Source organism: Typopeltis vanoorti, chromosome 5 (assembly GCF_054136105.1).
Source record: "Typopeltis vanoorti isolate ZY-2024b chromosome 5, IOZ_Tvanoo_1.0, whole genome shotgun sequence".
Taxonomy (NCBI): Eukaryota; Metazoa; Arthropoda; class Arachnida; order Uropygi; family Thelyphonidae; genus Typopeltis; species Typopeltis vanoorti.
Window position 1 is genome coordinate 138,040,263 of NC_143553.1, and position 19,347 is coordinate 138,059,609.

At 35.3% G+C, this 19,347-nt stretch overlaps 1 protein-coding gene across 2 annotated transcripts in view; it reads right to left on the minus strand.

Moving 5' to 3' along the window:
• Positions 1-19,347, minus strand: part of LOC150106864 (tRNA (guanine(10)-N(2))-methyltransferase TRMT11) — a 203,618-nt gene that overhangs the window by 41,650 nt on the left and 142,621 nt on the right. For both annotated transcript variants that reach the window (XM_090392774.1, XM_090392773.1), the window contains exon 10: positions 3,220-3,289. In XM_090392774.1, coding sequence (XP_090248900.1) covers positions 3,220-3,289 — 70 coding nt within the window. The remainder of the gene's footprint in view (positions 1-3,219; positions 3,290-19,347) is intronic.

A 19,347-nucleotide genomic window follows, 5' to 3' on the forward strand; every position in this document is an offset into this window, starting at 1 on the left:
GTTTCATGCCGAATATAGTAGAAACTATATAAAGTTCGGCGATTCCAAGCGTATTCCTGGATACTGCAGCAACTGACCCTTAAGGTAGTGCAAGCTGAGGCAACTCATGTCAAAGGTGGAACAAGCTCCGATCACTATTCTTGATATTTACCCATAATGTGAACTTAGCTCCTAGGAGCTGTATTACTGTTCTACATTATGAGAGAAGGTCACTACCCATACTTCTCTCATAATGTAGAGCAGTAATATAGCTCCTAGGAGCTAAGTTCACATTATGGGTAAATATCAAGAATAGTGATCGGAGCTTGCTCCACCTTTGACATGAGTTGCCTCAGCTTGCACTACCTTAAGGGTCAGTTGCTGCAGTATCCAGGTATTTGCTTACGTTTGGAATCGCCGAACTTTATATAGTTTCTACTATATTCGGCATGAAACTCTTTGAGTTTCTCATTCGGCTAAGAAACGAAAAGGGATGTAATATCCCTTAACTTAAACAAGTCATATGTCGCTGAATTGAAGCCTTTGACTCTTCATATATCTAAGAAATACATATCTTTACTTGAAATAGAAAAAAGCCATCAAAAGCCTGAAATGTGGAAAGACAGCTGGAGAAGATGATATTTGACCAGAAATCTTAAGTATGGAGGTATAAAATTCCTACAGTTCTGCACAGAGGGGATGAATTCCAGATGATTGGAGTAGAGCTCTCATAGTATCCATATATAAAAAAGTAAATAAAACTGAATGTGAGAATTACAGAGGTATTTCCCTGCTGAGTGTTCCTGGCAAGATCTATGCAAGTATACTTGAGAAACGGTTGAGAAGAATTGTGGAAGAAAAGCTTGGTGAAGAACCAGCTGGATTCAGGCCAAATAGAGGCTGCCAAAATCAGAATTTCACTTTACAACAAAGTTGAGAAATCATGGGAATATAACAAAGATCTGTATTTAAGTTTTGTAGATCTGGAAAAGGCATATGACAAGGTGTCAAGAGAAAAGCTATAGTTGTATGGTGTCAATGCAGCATTATATCATGCAATACTTAGTCTTTATTTGAGTTGAGTCAGTTAAAATTGAAGGAAGTACAGGAAGATGGTTTAATGTTAAATCTGGTATCAGACAAGGATGTACATTATCCCCTCTGTTATTCATTATCTATATGGATCACATTATGAAGGATAGTGGTATTAAACCTGATATCAAAATTGGAGATGTTAATCTGAGCTCTGTACTTTAATGCAGATGATGTTACACTTTTAAATAAATCCAGTACAAGTCTGCAAGATTCCCTGACTAAACTGAATACTGTTTTAATAGGTATGACATGAAGATCAGCAATAACAAGTAAAAGACAATGAAAAGAGGCAGAAGCATTGAAAATTTCACTGCATCGTGAATGGAGAGCCTTCAGAACAAGGAAAACATTTCAGCTACTTAGGGATGATTTTTAGTGAAGATGGTAAATTAAATATGGAAATAGACCACAGAATCAAGAAAGCTGGTATGATAGGAAGTCAACTGAATAAATCTACAGCAATCCCTCGATTAGTGCGGCTAATGTGTTCTTTAAGACAGGTGCATTAATCGAATATAATAACCTATGGGAAAATGTATAATTTGTTCCTCAGATTTCTTTTTTGACCCTTAATTTTTTTTATAAAAGAATTAGGGTATGTCTCAGGGTCTAATTAAAGGAAAACCATGAAGCTGAAAGACAATAAAACATATTCAGATTATAAATTTTATTATTCTACTTCTTAACAAAGAATTGAGCTAACGTAGTTTGGCAGGCATTTTGTTTCTTTTTTTCATACAACCGACGGTATGGCCCTATTGCCTCTTCTACTCTTCTGCAAATTTTACTGCTTCTCTCTTCATCAGGATCAGCCTCTAAGCATTGTTGCTTAAAAACTCTGATTGTACGAAAAATATTTTCAAATTGTTTCTGTGAAATCTCTTTTGGCTGACTATCAATGGTTAAATTTTCTTCATATTCTTCGGGATCTTCCCGCTGTGCATCTAAATTTAGCAGGTCGGAATCACTCGATTCTTCAGAATGAAATTTAATTAACTCTTGGACGTTATCATTGAAGGGGAGAAAGAAATGAAGGATACGAATTGGTCACAAACATGCGAAATTATGTGCTTTATAGATAAAATTTCCCAACAGTTATTTAAAACTTTAAAAACTACAATCATCATAAAAGAGAAGTTAATTTTCCGACGTGTAATAATAAACAACTCATCCCAGAAGCCAGATTGATTACCCTATTATTGGAATGGATTCTCCTTCTGTTGACATGCAGAAGTGTCGAAGGGTCTCGAATCTGTGGGCGTGCTATAGCAAGCGACATAAATTTTGGGGGTAAAAATTTGGAACATAGTGTACATAGAAGTAGTGTAGTATGCCATTAAAAATAACTTGTAAAATGTTTTAAATCGGTAACTAAATTATTTCATTCTGGTGAGTGATTTTTTAAAATAGTTAGCCATAAAAATGTATAGATAGAAAATTTTTAAAATCTGTAACATTCATTTTTAAGATGTATATAGGCGCACTAATCGAATTTGGGTATCGAAAAAAAATGACGCATTAATCGGGGAATTACTGTATATGGAATAAGAGAGAAATTAGTCAAAACACTAAATTAGCTGTATACAAGACAGTGTTCAAGCTAATTTTAACTTATGGATCTGAGAACTGGGTTAGAAATAAAACACTTGACCAGAGACTAGAGACTGCAGATATGAGAGTCCTGAGAAAGATTAGGGCAGATGGCATCAATGGCAATATGATATTAAAAATGAAGATATTAGTAGAGCTAATCACAGGCGGTATGGTCACTTAAACAGAATGGGAAAGGAAAGATAAGCAAAACAAGTGTTCTTTGCCAGGTTGGCAGGAAAACAACCCAGAGGAAGACCAAGATATAGGTGGATTGATACAGTAAAAAGTAGCTTAGAAGTCAGAAATATAAGATCTGATAATGTTGGAGTCTTGTAGATAGGAAGTTAGTGGTGATGTAAGTTTTTCATGAAGTACTATCATATCTGTACATCCTTTGAGGGTACATGTTAGGAATTTGATGATGATATATATATATTTAATTTGAAATAAAGTAACATTTAGAATAATTATAAAATAAATAATAATATAAAAATGACTAATGCACCTGAAATTGTTTTAAAATAAACATTTCATATTCATTTAAAAACTTACAGATGTTCAGGAATCTTGTATGTTTTAGAACTTCCTATTTTTTCTGTAGCTTCTCGTATTCCATATGGAACTTCAGGAGTAAAAGAAATTCTGTTAAAATGTACTTCTAACAACAACCAAAAAGTTTACAACATAATACAGATAACTGACAGTCACTCAAGATTCATCAAAGAAAAAAAGATTTTTTTTTTACAATTAAATAAAGCCTAAAGGAGAAAAGGTAATCCTGGTTGCATATTATTTCCTTGAATATGATAACAGGTTGCGAAGAAATTAAGATGGGTTTAGAAAAACAAAAACACAAATTCTGTTATGTCAAAGATACACACAGGTATGATGAAAATCTGGCCATTAAAAAGAGATCAAGGAGAAAAGATGTTTCAATCAAATGATAAAAACATCATTTCAGAACACAAAAACTTCAAGATTTAACAGTTTCTTCATTTTTTTTATCATTATTTTCTATCAACAGTTTTTGAAATTTTCTTTTAAATTGGTATATTAATTAGCAGATCTGAGTTTATAATTTTTTTTTTATCTTAATCATATTTCGATGTGCCATGTCCTTTGTTTTTTATTTCCATTTTGTTCATAAATTAATAATTCTCTGGGGGATATAAGAACATGTTATTCTTTAGGTACTCAGACAACATCCTACATTCAGGCAGCTTAATGTATGATCACAGTATTCTCCCAGGCCAATTTATTAGTTTGTCAGATGAAAAACTCAAGTTATCTGGTAGGAGCAATCCTGCCACCTTCATTTCAGATCTGTCTTCTTATCTTTGGTTGTAAATATCTCTTTATACCAAGATGAAGTCCCTTATGTCAATGAAAATTGAATCCAGGTGTTTTCCAACTAAAGAGCATAATGTTATGCCATCTATCTACCTGCACTATGAAAATGCCATCTCTGCTAAGCTGATTCCTGGTGTTGGAAGACTGATGTTACATTTCAAGGTAAGTTAGGAAGTAGTCTCATTTCAATAAATTACGTTCATGTTGATATAATCATATAATGAATACAAGAGATTCTTATTATGGCAAATGGGATTCACTATAGTGAATTTAAGCAAAAACGACTCCACTTCTCTATTCTTGGAAATAAATGCCTGAAAAAGCATTACTCAGTCATGACATTTCTATGGCATTTGATTACATCTAGCACAGAGGCCTACTTACTACGCCATCATCTTATCTTATTGTCTGCCTTTACAAGTAGGTTGTTAGTTTCCTCACTGAATATTTACTACTGTCATGGTCATTTGTTTCCTCTCTTCATATTTCCACCACCAATAACTGTGGGGAAATCCCAGGGACCTGTACTGTTACCCACATTCTCGTTTCTATACACTCCATTTTCCTTCTTCATTTAAAAAACCTTGTAGTGTTCAAATGATCAAACCTAACCTTCAAGATCTTCCATAATCAATGTGTTAAACACTAACATTGATCTCTTTAACATTCTCCAGTGCAATGAGGATGATAAAGTAAACTTTAATGCTACCGAAACACAGACTTGTCTTATTTCTTGAAGAAAAGAGGCTCACTCTTTCCCTTACATTTGATACAGTTAAGATCAGATTTCTCTTCCTCGTCTGACTTACAGCTCTAGTCTTTCCTGGCACAAATGCTGGCCTGGGTGGCCGAGTGGTTAGCGTATTAGCTCTCCAGTCAAAAGGTTGAATCCTGCCATGGGCATGGATGTTTGTGATTGTGTAGATGGCGTTGGTGTAGATGATAATTGTAGTTGGAGAATTGGGTGGAGGCAGAGTTGTAGAGTAGATAACCTCTTTCGATGAGTCTTTGGACTCCCTGGAGGTGGCACGTAATAATAATAATAAATACATCGCATTCATAGTTTCAACAGAATTCAAAAACTGGGTGTCATCTGCTGCTTAAGACATATTTTCTTACCTGAATAACTACTGATAGTCTATAATTCCCATTTATCAAATCATAGAAAACAGTTCTCATACATGGAGTGGTGCATCAAAAACCCTCAACAAAAATGTTTAATGATATACCACTTAAAGAGATGAGCTTTCTGTCAAACTAATTTTGAATCATTTTCTCACAAGCATTATATTTCTGATTTATTCCTCTTCTGTAGGAATTTTCATGGGTGCTGGTCCACCAAACTTGCCATGATCATTCCCCCACTTTCTCTAAGAACACAACAATACAAACAATTGCTAATCGACATCAATACACAGTTCAGCTTCATATTTATCAAACCAACATCTTATCCATCTTTGAAACACCCTGTTTCCTACAAGGATTATGACCCTCCTCAAGACACACATCAATGGATTCGTTTCCCTTAACAACTTGCCCACATATGGCACTGTCATATTTTAGGTTTTGCAATCTTTTGTTGAGATGAAAGACCCGGCCTTTTGCCTAAAATTAATAATAGAGAAAAGAAGAGAATACAGAAACACATATTGCATTTATTGACTTTGAAAAAGCATTTGACAAAGTTAAAAGAAACATACTATTTAACATATTAAAAGAAAGACAAAAAGCAGGGTTTTTTCCCCAGTTTATTCTGGGGTTTTTCATCCCGCAAAGCAGGCAAACTGGCCTTGAGAACTCAACACTACAGGCCATAGGATACACCGGGGCATAAGGCTGACCACCTTATCCTGTAAACGGAGTGAGGTCCGATGATCAATGAACCCTCGACACCGCAAGGTAAAAGAGGGTATAAGGAAGAAGATGAAGAAGAAGAAAGACAAATACCAAATAATATCCTAAAAGCTATCACAAGTATATATGAAAATAATCAAATACAAATAAGATTAAATCACGAGCTATCATATACGAGAGAGATAAACCAAGGGGTCCGACAGGGATGTCCCCTCTCAGTAACTCTTTTTAATATCTACTTAAATTAAATAATAATAAAATGGAATAAATATTTACATCAAGGAATTAAGCTTTCTCCTACAGTAAACTTAAACACTCTCCTCTTTGCCGACGACCAATTAATAATTACAAATTCTGAAGATAAACTATAGAAAGCTATTTTAGATCTAAATGAGATATCCAAAGATTATGGTATGATAATATCAACAGAAAAATCAAAAACTATGGCCTTTAAAGGACAAGATCCAGCAAGAACTAAAATAGTAATAGATAACAAGATCTTAGAACAGGTGAATTCATTTAACTACCTAGGATGTACGATCACATATGAAAATGAAAAAGATATAAACATAAAAATTGCAAAATATTTAAAAATAACAGTGTAATTAACTCTATATTTAAACCAAACCTAGTTCAAAAACAAACCAGACTAAAAGTATACAATACGTTAGCCCTACCAGCCTTAATGTATGGAAGTGAAACCTGGAGAATAAAACAAAAAGACAAACAAAGATTAACAACAGCAGAAATGAAGTTTATGAGAAAAACTGCAAAGTATACCCTATTTGATCACAAAAGAAATGAAGAAATTATGAAAGAATTAAACCAAGAACCAGTAATAGAAAAAATTAAAAAATATAAACATAAATGGATAGAACACGTTCAAAGAATGAAAACAGAAAGATTACCAAAACAAGCCTTTAAATACAAGCCATTAGGAAAAAGAAAACCAGGACGTCCTCTTAAATGATTCAACGATGACTTCTAAGGCCGGAACAGGCCATGCTAGGCTTGAATCCTTGATATGTATGATGATGATGCAATCTTTTGTGTGTAGAGTTAATATAAATTCAATGGAGGTACATAACCCTACTGTCTTGACCTTACCTTGCACCAAGCTTTAAGTGGACTTCTTGGAATGATTACCTGGATTCCTGGCCTAATGTTGCAGAAGATTACCTCCCCCACTTCCTTGCAAAAATTTTGACTTTTCTATTCATTTCATTTGAGTAATTTCATTCAATGTTTTGAGTAATTAGGTTCATTTAAATATTGCCATTTTTTTTAAAGCAACCAATACAAGACTTTTTCTATGTCTCTGTATTACAATGATGTTGCTAATACTCCATGGCACAGAGACAGTTAATACTGTTTGAACAAATGAACCTACATTAAATATTATATGGTATTTATCTTTACTGGATCACATAATTGCAAACTGTTGTGAGACTTCTTCCAGCAGAATGTGACAGAAGGAACTTAGGTCAAAGAGAGTTAGATCTGATTTATAATGTGAGAGTCAATATGTCTTTAAATATGTGACTATTCTGCTCAGACTGACAATAATCATGCTGTACTGACCTGGGAAGTGGCTAAGTTTATGGATGTTCCATTCAGAAAGGGTTATAAGCTGAACTACAAAGCGGGACATTATGATCAATTGAGGAGAATACTAAATTCATTCTCTTGGTATCAGTTGCATGGGAGGCATTACAAAAATACTAAAATGATGCAATATTGAAACATGTTCCTAGAGTTCAAAGAATAAACAGGGTGAAAGTGAAATGGATGTGCAATCTTATTAAGCAAGAGATTTACAAGAAAAATATTATGTGGAAGAAAGACTGTGTGCACAAAGATGATATGTTATATCATCATCCTACAAACATCAACAACAAAAAAGTCATTGTTATTGAAACATTGAAATTGAAAAGAATGAATGTGAAGGAGTGACTACTGAATGCAGATGGCAACATTTCATACTCCTACTTAGAACATAACAATGAAATTCTTTTGTTTTCTTTAGCTTGCAGAGATTGTTCAACTAATGAGTGGCCATTTTTAATAAATGCTATCAACCTGGTGTATGCAACATGGATCCCTTATGCTACCTGCATACTGGATGAAGAGGAGTTACTAGAGCTGTTGCATAAGCTAAATAAGAATTCGGCGACAGAGGAAAAATGGGAAATCAGCACAGATGTTAAAAGAGTGTTCAGCTGAACTAGATGTTAGCTGGTTATAATATGAGTCTCAGCAGGAAGATTCCACAGGAGTGGAAAGAATGATGATAATCCTATTGCACAAGGGTTATGCCAAGACATGTGTGCAATAATTGACATATCATAATTCTTGTAGATAGGCTTATACGGTGGTAACACGACTATTAAATTATTTCAGGAAATTGCACCATATACTGGAATATTAATTAAAAGAAACTTTAATAAATACTTCCTATATTTTGGCAATGTCGCATCAGCATCTTCATGGGAACATAAAACTATGACATGTGCATGCAGGCACTACAAAGAGTGAGATATTCCTAGAGTCCTAAAGGTGTCCCCCCTAGCAAGCTATATTGGGTTGTCTTGGCTGTTGGGCTGAAGTTCTCATGATGCAAGCTTCCCAAATTTGGGGCAGTCTCATGCACCCAAATTCGTGGAGGTTTGGAAAGTTTTTTAGAGCTGAGGCTGATTCCACGAACAATCTTTCATATTTAAGTTTGCTGTGGTGTAGTAATGTGGCTTCCAGCATATTCTGTGGCAGGTGTCCAAAGCATGGTCTGCAAGCCCAGAGTATTGGCTGTATTGGTGAAACTGGATGTAATCTTTGTGTTCCAAAATCCTGACATTTGCTGTCCTGCCTGTTTGGCCAAAGTAGGACAGTTTACAGCTGCAAGGGACCTGGTATACACCAGGTAGGTCTAGGGGAAGTGGTTGGGCTTTGGTGGAGTGGATAAGGGATGCCAATTTTTTTATATGGTTTGTAGCAAGAAGTCAGGTCATATTTTTTAAAGATTTTGGTTAACTTTTCAGAGGTGCCCCAGATATAGGGAATGGTGATGGATTTAGTGTAATAAATTTAGTTTAATTCTTTATCCAAGTGTAAGCAAACAAAGTTTGTGCCTGAAGTATCTTAATGACTGAGGCACAAACTTTGTTTGCTTACACTCAGATCTCCCATAATGCAGAGCACATCTCCCTGCGGACATGTGTAATGCTATGCATTAAGGGAAGAGCCACTACCCAGACCAGTTTCGACCTTTATTGAATGTTCAAGTACATGTCAAACTCCAAAAACTCAGCATTGCTCCCCTCAGTAACAGGCTCACCCCACCACTGAGCAGAGCCGCTCATTTGTTCATATGTCATCTGAGGGGTAACAGCAGCAGCCGTGCCTCAGCAACTTCATGGGCTACAGCATTGACATTCATTACCCCCCCCCCCCACACACACACCCAGGATCTGGGTGACAGCAACTGCATTGCCATTCATCACCCAAGCTTCCAACCGGTTTCGACCTTTATTGAGGTCTTGTCAGTGGGAACCAGACCCAGAGGTGGTGATACTAAGGCAGAAGCAATGGAGAAGTGATGGATTTAGATAATAAATTTAGTTTAATTCTTTATCCAAGTGTAAGCAAACAAAGTTTGTACCTCAGTCATTAAGAACAGATTGAGAATATGTGGACTGCAGATGGGATAAAGCAGGGTGATATGACAGAGACCCATAAACCTTCTAAAAGGGTCATATAGGATACCAGTGCAGCAATTTTCATTTTGGAGAGGATGAGAGCTAGATTTTTCTCTGGTAGAGTGGTGTGTGACTAGAATAGCTTGCCTCTGGAGGTAGTGAGTGCAAGTAACGAGAATAAATTCAAGAAAAGGTGTGACAGCTGGTGTGGGTGAGATGTGGCCTCTTTTGATGAGTTTTTGACTCCCTAAAGGTTTCTGGTTATAATAACAACAATAATAATCTTTTTTTCTGAGGCATTGTCAAAAAACTATATTTCATGATGGATGGCTCCATCTCCTTTAGCTTTGCCACCAATGCTAGCATGCCTCAGGACTTTGTTCTATTGCCTATCCTCTTTCTGCTATACACAAATAAGCAACTTTCAATCACTACTAATCCTATTTATAGCTTTGCTAATGAGAGTACTCTCTATTCATGCTACTCATCAACAAATACTCAGACATCCCAAAACTTCAAGATTATCTCCAACCAGTGCGCAGAAATTTGCATGTGTGCAAAATTTACCTTCTTTTGAAAAGTATATGTACACCCATACGAGTCACCATACTGATCATTTAAACAAAAAAGTTAAAAGATTTTAGTTCACTCTTTACCTTCTGGTGTCAATGGGACGTCAGCCAAGTCACCCCCAACTCCCGACCGTGTTCCCACACACACGGCAGTAGCCTCCCCAGTAAACAGTTGGAAATCACGATTCACAAGTCATGGGCAGGACTCGATCCGGGGACGAGGCCAACACGATACCAACTGTACTAGATAAGATTCTAAGTGTGTGTATTATTACCATCACCAAGTAAGTTGTGTGACATCAATCACAGAGCTAACATAAATATTTTATATGTATTTAATATTGATCTGATTAGAAGAAATAAAGTAAAAAAAAAAAAAGATAACACTAGTGTCTGATTGCCTTTAATTAAATTTTCTAACTTTGCAAATAACTCTAAACATACATAATAAAACATTCCCATTACTAATTCTCACCTTGTTAAACATTCATAATAAGTCCGTTACTAATTCTCATCTTGTTTAGTTCTAGCTTCTATCTCTTTATTTTTTCTTTCTTCTGTCTTTGGCATTCACCCACTCTTTATACACACTATCTAAATTAACTGAATTTCCATATAATTGGTAACTTTTCACTCTCATTAGCATATCCAAATGACATTCTCCTAAACGGTTTCTAAGTTGGTTTTTTATTTGATTCATTAGACTAAAACCTCGCTCACAGTCTGCACTAGATGCAAGGAAGGTTCCTCCAATATCCATCAAATTTGCTAAATCACAAAACTGCTCATTTTGAAGAGCAAATACAACCATTTGCGTAAAATTTGATATCATTTTGCATTTAATTTTTTCTTTACAGAAAATTTGAAATCATTAAACTGACTAATTATTTCTGTAGTATCATCCAGAAAATCATGATATTTAAGACAAAGGGCATTAATGTTCACTACCAAATGAGAAATCACAATGTGAAATAGAGGAGATATCAAACACTGACCATTCTTGTATCTCATTCTCAGGGAATCTGTCCTCTAAATGTGCACATAAAAAACAATTTATAAAATTTAACAGGGGCTAGTATCTACTGGCTCAGTCTCTTCTTGTTTAAGTAAAGCATTTACTCTGTCACTCCAGCAAGCATCACCTTCTAAATACTGATTCCTGATTTTGTTAATCTTCCCTCTGACAAAATGATGACTGTCTAGTGGTCTAAGGTTACTCCTTTGTAAGATTTTGCACAGGGAAGCCATTTCTTCAAAAACATCAGTTAAAACATTAACAGCTGCTTTGAATGTCACGTTAGTTAATTTATCATGACAATAATTAACCACGAGATCATTTGGTTTGTCTTTTTCAAAATATGTGATCAGTCCCTCATAGTTTCTTATTATTGCCTGTAATGCAAAATGTCTGGATAACCACTGCACTTCACTGAGTGGTCTGAAGGCAATAGCTTCATTTTCAGATGCCTCGACAATTTCTTTAAATTCATGTCTTTTCACTGTGGAACGAGAAAAGAATGTGTACGCTATTTTCATTAATGTATCAATATCTCTGATTAGTTTAATTTCCTTCCACATATTCTCACGGTGAGCTACACAGTGTTGCTGGACAAGATGTGGAACTTCTAATTTAAGTTTTGCAGCGACACCATTAACTTTGAGGTAAACATTAACATCAGAGGTAAACATCACTTTTTTTGGAGATCAAGTTTCTTTTCTTGATAAAACTGTTTAATAGCTAACACAATGGAGGAGGCATCACATGCCTGCAACTGAATTATTCTGCTAAAATATGTTTTATATTCATTACAGTCTTTAGGTCTAAACTTAAAATAGAGAATGAGACATTTGTTAACAGTTATATTAGTGCTTTCATCAATGGTTAAGGTGTGGAAATTTGCAGATGCAATTTGCTCAAACATGTCATTTTCAAAAATTAAACTGATTGTTTCTAGAAATTCAAACGCATAATTTTTGCTTCGCCAGCTGTCTGGGAGTTGAACATACTTTTCCAAATGTTCATTAATATGTTGAACTGAAAGTAAAGAATTATTCATCTTAACAACTAATACGACACTGTCAATAAGAACTTTAATCTGCTCTGGGTTTGATCGTTTTCTCTCTCGGTCATCTGAACTTTCACGTAGCATACACAGTACTCCTGTAGCTGGCAATGAACAATTTTGTCGCCTAAGTTTGTATATACCATCCAGATGTATTTTACTTGTCAAATGGCATTTCAAAAGTCCAACTTCCAAGTGACATCAAACTTCTTCCCATTAGCAAAATCCCCAGCAACCTTTGCATCATGACAATAAATACAAACGACATCACTTTAGTTGTAGCATCATACATAAATATTTCACACAGCTGAATGTTTATCAACTCATGAGCTTTTGGCATAGCAGTTTTCACTATTTCATCCAGCCATTCACTTTTAAAGCAGCTAGCAGTTCGTTTTCGCATCACACCTTCTGCTTCCTTTGAATTTGATATGGCGTTTTTGCAATCAGTTTTTTGCAATTTTGTTATTTGAAGAATGTTTTTTGTTTTTATAAATTTACAAATGTACACTATTCACTGAATAACTTGGCAAGGCAAAAGCTGAACCAACACTAAACATTGCCGAGGGCAACACAACAGCTAAAAGATATGCCTAGAGGCTAGATTTAATTAACTTGGTTGTATCTCAATGCGTGTACACGAATGTTATTATTTAGTCTACTATTTTAAAATTCCTTTTAAAAATTTGAGAATTTTGAAATGCTAATATTTTTAATTGTACTCAAATTTAAGTTTTTAAAAGTATTTAATTATTTTTATTAAAATTATGAAACCATTGTTTTAATTCATCATGATCTTGAACTAATTTGATCAGCCAATCACGTTTGGGAATTTTCCATGAGTCAGGCCTGAGATGTAAACAAACCACGCGCCATTCTATATGCTACTTAAAAATTACACATTTAAGCCACACCCCTTTCACTTTGGCATTAAATTGCGAGCCTCAAATAGGGTTACTGTTAATAATTTATAAGTTTTATGCAACTTCGAGAATGGAATAAAAAATGCGAGGTTATAGGCTTGAGCGTTGCCGAGTTACCGTATTTTTTAAAGAATTTATAGGTTAATGTTTAGGTGGAACTTCTTTAATTAATAAATTTTAATTTCATCTTGAAAATCTATCATCATCACATTCCTGCCATGTACCCTCAAGGGGTGTACAGGATATGACAGTACTACATGAAAAATTTACATCATTACGAACTTCCTATCTACAATTTTCCTCCAAATCAGTCTGTTGCTTGTCAAGACTCCAACATTATCAGATCTTATATTTCTATCGTCTAAGGCAGTGCTTCCCAAACTTCTGGATGTCAGGGCCCCCTTTGCAAAAATTAAAATATTTCACGGCCCCCCTCGAAAAAAAATCATAATAGAGAGATATATTATAATATTTATTGTATTTATATTCAATACAAAACATACACAGCGAATATTGCAAAAATCAAATGCATATATTACATTTTTTGCCTCTTACCATTTGGTTCTGAAGACGATGCGGGCTGTTCTGGTAAAATATGAAATACTGTCCTTTTTTTTTTTTTTTTCTTTTGAGTCTGTTTCTGCTTCTTCCGATTGTTCGCGGGAATTTTTTTTATTTTTTATCAGACACTTATCCATCTCAGGGTTAAATTTTTTAACGTAGAATAGATCAAATAATATCACCACTTACCGATACTAGCACACCACAGACTGATAACATGAAATTAGTGAATATTACCTGAATAAGGGAATCTCTGACCAGGAACATTTTTCTCTTTTGTGACTTTTCTCCCTTTAAGGTAATTAAGCCTAACGTGAAACAGACAGCAAAGGCAGGTTATTAAAACGTGCATATGATTGGTGCAGTATTAACAAAAGATCGCGCAACTGAAAGATAAAATCATAGCTGACAACTGAGTTGAAATGCTAACTCTCCTCAACCGAATTCCATATGTGAAACTGACATAACATTCATTATATATATATATATATATATATATATATATATATTACTTAGTTTTAACACTTTTACGAATTTTAACACATTCGGTTGAATTTTATTGCTGCCTTGGGAAATCGAACTCACACACATCTAATTAATAACAATAGTTTTTAGTTAGATGCTGTGTTTGCCCATGCAACATATGGTTTTGTTTCAGTCTATACAGCAGCATAGCTTCTGTATGAGGGGACATGTGATTCATTAATTAGTGTGTTTTTATCCCAGTTGTCTCTAATTGCACTATTTGTTGAGAAATATATTACACAGACTGCTCATACCTTATTCACTGGCATAATAAAAATACTTGTTATTATCTCTGCAGTATAACAGACAGCAAAGGCAGGTTATTAAAACGTGCATATGATTGGTGCAGTATTAACAAAAGATCGCGCAACTGAAAGATAAAATCATAGCTGACAACTGAGTTGAAATGCTAACTCTCCTCAACCGAATTCCATATGTGAAACTGACATAACATTCATCATATATATATATATATATATATATATATATATATATATATATATATATATATATATATATACAGGGTGTTCGGGATAAATTTGACAGTTTCGTAAGGAAAAAGAAAATCTTCTTTGTATCTATTAAATTTAATGAATTGACAAAAAAACATTACAGGCAGAGTTAATTACAATACTATCAACAAGATTTACTCAAAATAACCACCATTAGCATCGATCACAGCTTCAATTCTGCTTCGGAACCTCGAACAAGCTGATGCTACAGTCTCCCTGGGAAGGGCCGTAAAAACTGTTTTAATTTTATCCATTAACTGGGCTTTTGTATTACTGGAAGTGCGATTGGTGTCTTTTTCAACTGCGCCCCATACAAAATAATCCATGGGGTTAAGGTCTGGGGAGTTTGGAGGCCAAACATTTGGACTGGTGAAGTCGTAGAAATTTTCAGACAACCATTTTTGACTTTTCCCAGAGGTGTGGCAAGGGGCCGAATCCTGCTGCCATACATATGGCCTACCATTGGCTACCCTAGTTATCCAGGGCTTGACTACAGTTAGCAACTCCACGAACAAAGCCCGAATTCCAATGCCAGGGTTCTTCAACACCTGTTCCTGCAGATTTGCGAGGAAATCTGCTGTACGAACGCAATCAGATCGTCTGCTAGGGATCTTTCTTCTTGCTACATCCTCGTAGTCACCATTGCAAGTCTCTAGTTCATGCCTGATTGTTTTTACTGTATTCAGGGAGCATTGGGCAGCAGTCGTAATATCCTTATTTTGATGGCTGGCACGAATCATCATGATACAAGTTATTCTCTTCCATGATTCAGGTGGGTTCCAGCTATCCATCCTTTCTGACATCTTGTATATGAATGAAGAAGGGTCCAAACTTTTAAATGAAGAGAAGTGTGTGTTAATACATGTAACTTACGGAAAAATATAATTAATTATAAATATGTCAAATTTATCCCGAACACCCTGTATATTACTTAGTTTTAACACTTTTACGAATTTTAACACATTCGGTTGAATTTTATTGCTGCCTTGGGAAATCGAACTCACACACATCTAATTAATAACAATAGTTTTTAGTTAGATGCTGTGTTTGCCCATGCAACATATGGTTTTGTTTCAGTCTATACAGCAGCATAGCTTCTGTATGAGGGGACATGTGATTCATTAATTAGTGTGTTTTTATCCCAGTTGTCTCTAATTGCACTATTTGTTGAGAAATATATTACACAGACTGCTCATACCTTATTCACTGGCATAATAAAAATACTTGTTATTGTCTCTGCAGTATAGTGGCTGTTAGGGAGGGTGTTGTTTACCACTGCAAGCGAGTTACTATCTCCCCACATGAGCTTGTTTAAGCTTTTTTTCATGTGTGAAGTATATGTGAAACTTTTATTGGTAACAGAAAACTAGCTCGGATGACAGTGATAACATAAAATGAGTTTTGATGTGTATATAAAGTCAATATCAACAGCCCCTGTTACGAACACGTGATGAAAGGGACAGGAAGATTTGGAGTTTCCCTGGAGAGCATTCGAAGTAAATACAATTAACCACTGCTTTGAAACGAAGCATATGAATAAGCAATATTTACTAATATTCATTAAGCGCCGAAATACGCAGGACGCAAAGTTTGTGAACCAACCCCAATGTGTGAATTTTTCCATTAAAATATAAAAAATAACAAAAAAGAAATAATAAATAATAAAAGTTAAATACGTTTCTTTTAAAATAAAAAAAATCTACTTAGTCTTAAAACATTTTAAATTTGTTTTCATTATTTCACGGCCCCCCCCTCAACAAAACCTACGACCCCTAAGGGGTTCACGGCCCACAGTTTGGGAAGCGCTGGTCTAAGGCACTTTGTACCGTATCAATCCACCTATATCTTGGTCTTCCTCTGGGTCGTTTTCCTGCCAACCTGGCAGAGAACACTCGTTTTGCTAATCTTTCCTCTCCCATTCTATTTAAGTGACCATACCACCTGAGATTAGCTCTGCTAACGCATTCCTGGATGCTGACAATGTCAAGTTCTTTCCTAATATCCTCATTTTTAATATGATACTGCCATTGATGCCATCTGTTCATGCATCTAATCTTTCTCAGAACTCTCATATCTGCGGTCTCTAGTCTTTGGTCAAGTGTTTTACTTCTGACCCAGCTCTCAGATCAATAAGTTAAAACTGGTTTGAACACTGTCTTGTATACAGCTAATTTAGTGTTCTGACTAATTTCTCTCTTATTCCATATGAATTTATTCAATTGACTTCCCACCATACCAGCTTTGCTGATTCTGTTGTCTATTTCTATATTTAATTTACCATCTTCAGTAAAAATCGTGCCTAAGTAGCTGAAATGTTTTACTTGTTCCACAGGTTCTCCATTCACAACACAGTTGACATTTTCAATGATTCTGCCTATTTTCAATGTCTTTGTCTTTTGATTGCTGACCTTCATACCATATCTATTACAACAGCTATTCAATTTAGTCAGAGAATCTTGCAGACGTGTAGCGGATTTATTTAGAAGTATAACATCATCCACATAAAGCAAAGAGCTGACATTAACATCTACAATTCTGATATCCTGATTAATACCACTTTTCTTCATAATGTGATCCATATAGATAATGAATAACAGAGTGGATAATGTACATCCTTGTTTCACACCAGATTTAATATTAAACCATCTTCCTGTACTTCCTTCAATTCTAACAGCTGACTTGGAAATCAAATAAAGACTAAGTATTGCTTGATATAATGCCCCATTGACACCATATAACTGCAGCGTACTGAATAGCTTCTCTCTTGGCACCTTGTCATATGCCTTTTCCAAATCGACAAAACTTAAATACAGATCTTTGTTATATTCCCATGCTTTCTCGACTATTTGTCGTAAAGTGAAGATCTGATCCTGACAGCCTCTATTTGGCCTGAATTCAGCTTGTTCTTCACCAAGCTTTTCTTCCACAATTCTTCTCAACTGTTTCTCAAGTATACTTGCATAGATCTTGCCAGGAACACTCAGTAGGGAAATACCTCTGTAATTCTCACATTCAGTTTTATTTCCCTTTTTATATATGGGTACTATGAGAGCTCTACTCCAATCATCGGGAATTCGTCCCTCAGTCCAGGCTTTCTGAACTATGCAGTGCAGCCACTGTACGACTTTTATACCACCATACTTCAGCATTTCTGGTCGAATATCATCTACTCCTGCTGCCTTTCCACATTTCAGGCCTTTGATGGCTTTTTCTACTTCAAGTATGGATATGTATTCCTGACTGCATGCCTGGTCAGTGTTTTTTTATCACTGTGCTGTCATCACTGCTTGTTTCATTTAGCAGTTTTTCAACGTAATTACTCCATACTTCAAGGATATCTTTTTCTCCTGTTTTCATGTCACCTTTATCATCTCTAACTCCTTTTACAGCACTCTTTCTTCCATTCCTAAGCTTCTTCAACAATCTCCAGACTATTTTGCCACCTTCTTGATATTTATTTTCTATATTCTTGCCAAAGTCCTCCCATGACTTTTGTTTAGCTAGTTTTACACACTGTTTAGCTTTCTTACATTTGTCTCTGTATTCTGTAAGAGTAAAAGCTGACTTATTTGCCAGGAACTTTTGATATGCTTTCTTCTTTTCCTTCACTGCCTCTTTAACTTCCTGTGTCCACCAGGGAGTTCTGATTTTTTTATCTTTGCACACAACCTCACCACATGCCTCTCTGGCAGAATCAATCAATGTTTCCTTCAGAGTTTGCCACTGAATCTCCAAGATTTGATTCCTGTTCTCAAACTCTTTCATTTTCTTTTCTATAATATTTCTGTATTTTAGTCTACAGTTTACATCTGAGAGCTGCTCAACTTTTATTCGCTTTAAAACTTTCTTACATGTTATTCTTTTCAATATGAAATTCAATTTTATCCTGCTCAAGACTAAATAGTGATCACTTCCAATTTCAAATCCTCTGTACACTCTGGTGTCCTGCACCAGGGAGAAAACATCACTATCAACAATAACATAGTCAATGAGACTTTTCTTATTCCTAGCCTCTTCTCTCCATGTGAATTTGTGCACATTTTTATGTTGGAACATGGTGTTAGTAATAACCAGTCCATGTCCTGAGCAGAAATCCAACAGATATTTGCCATTATTATTAGCTTTGCTCTTTTCTCCAAATTTTCCCAAAATATTTTTGTATGTCTCACAATCATTTCCTACTCTACTATTTAGATCCCCAACAAGGACCAACTTTTCCTTTTTCATTGTGTCAGTTGCTTTTTCTAAAGCCTCAAAAAATTCCTCCACTTCTACCTTAGTAGAACCTTCTGTGGGACCATAGGCACAAATAAGTCTTATTGTCCAGTTCCCCATTCTCATATTTGCCCACATTACTCTACTTGAGACTGACTGCCATTCAAGAAGATTAGCCTCGTATTTTGTGTTGAATACTATGGCTACTCCTTCTTTTCCTTGATTGTCATTGCCTGAATATAACATTTTGTATTTATTGCTCAGAAGGATCTCACCAGTTTTGGTCTTTTTTGTTTCAGTCACCCCTATTATATCGATCTGGTACTTATCTAATTCCTCAGTTAGCTCCATTTCTTTGCCATTCAGGCTTCTTATGTTGATAGTACCAATCTTTAACTCTGGTGATGTTGAGT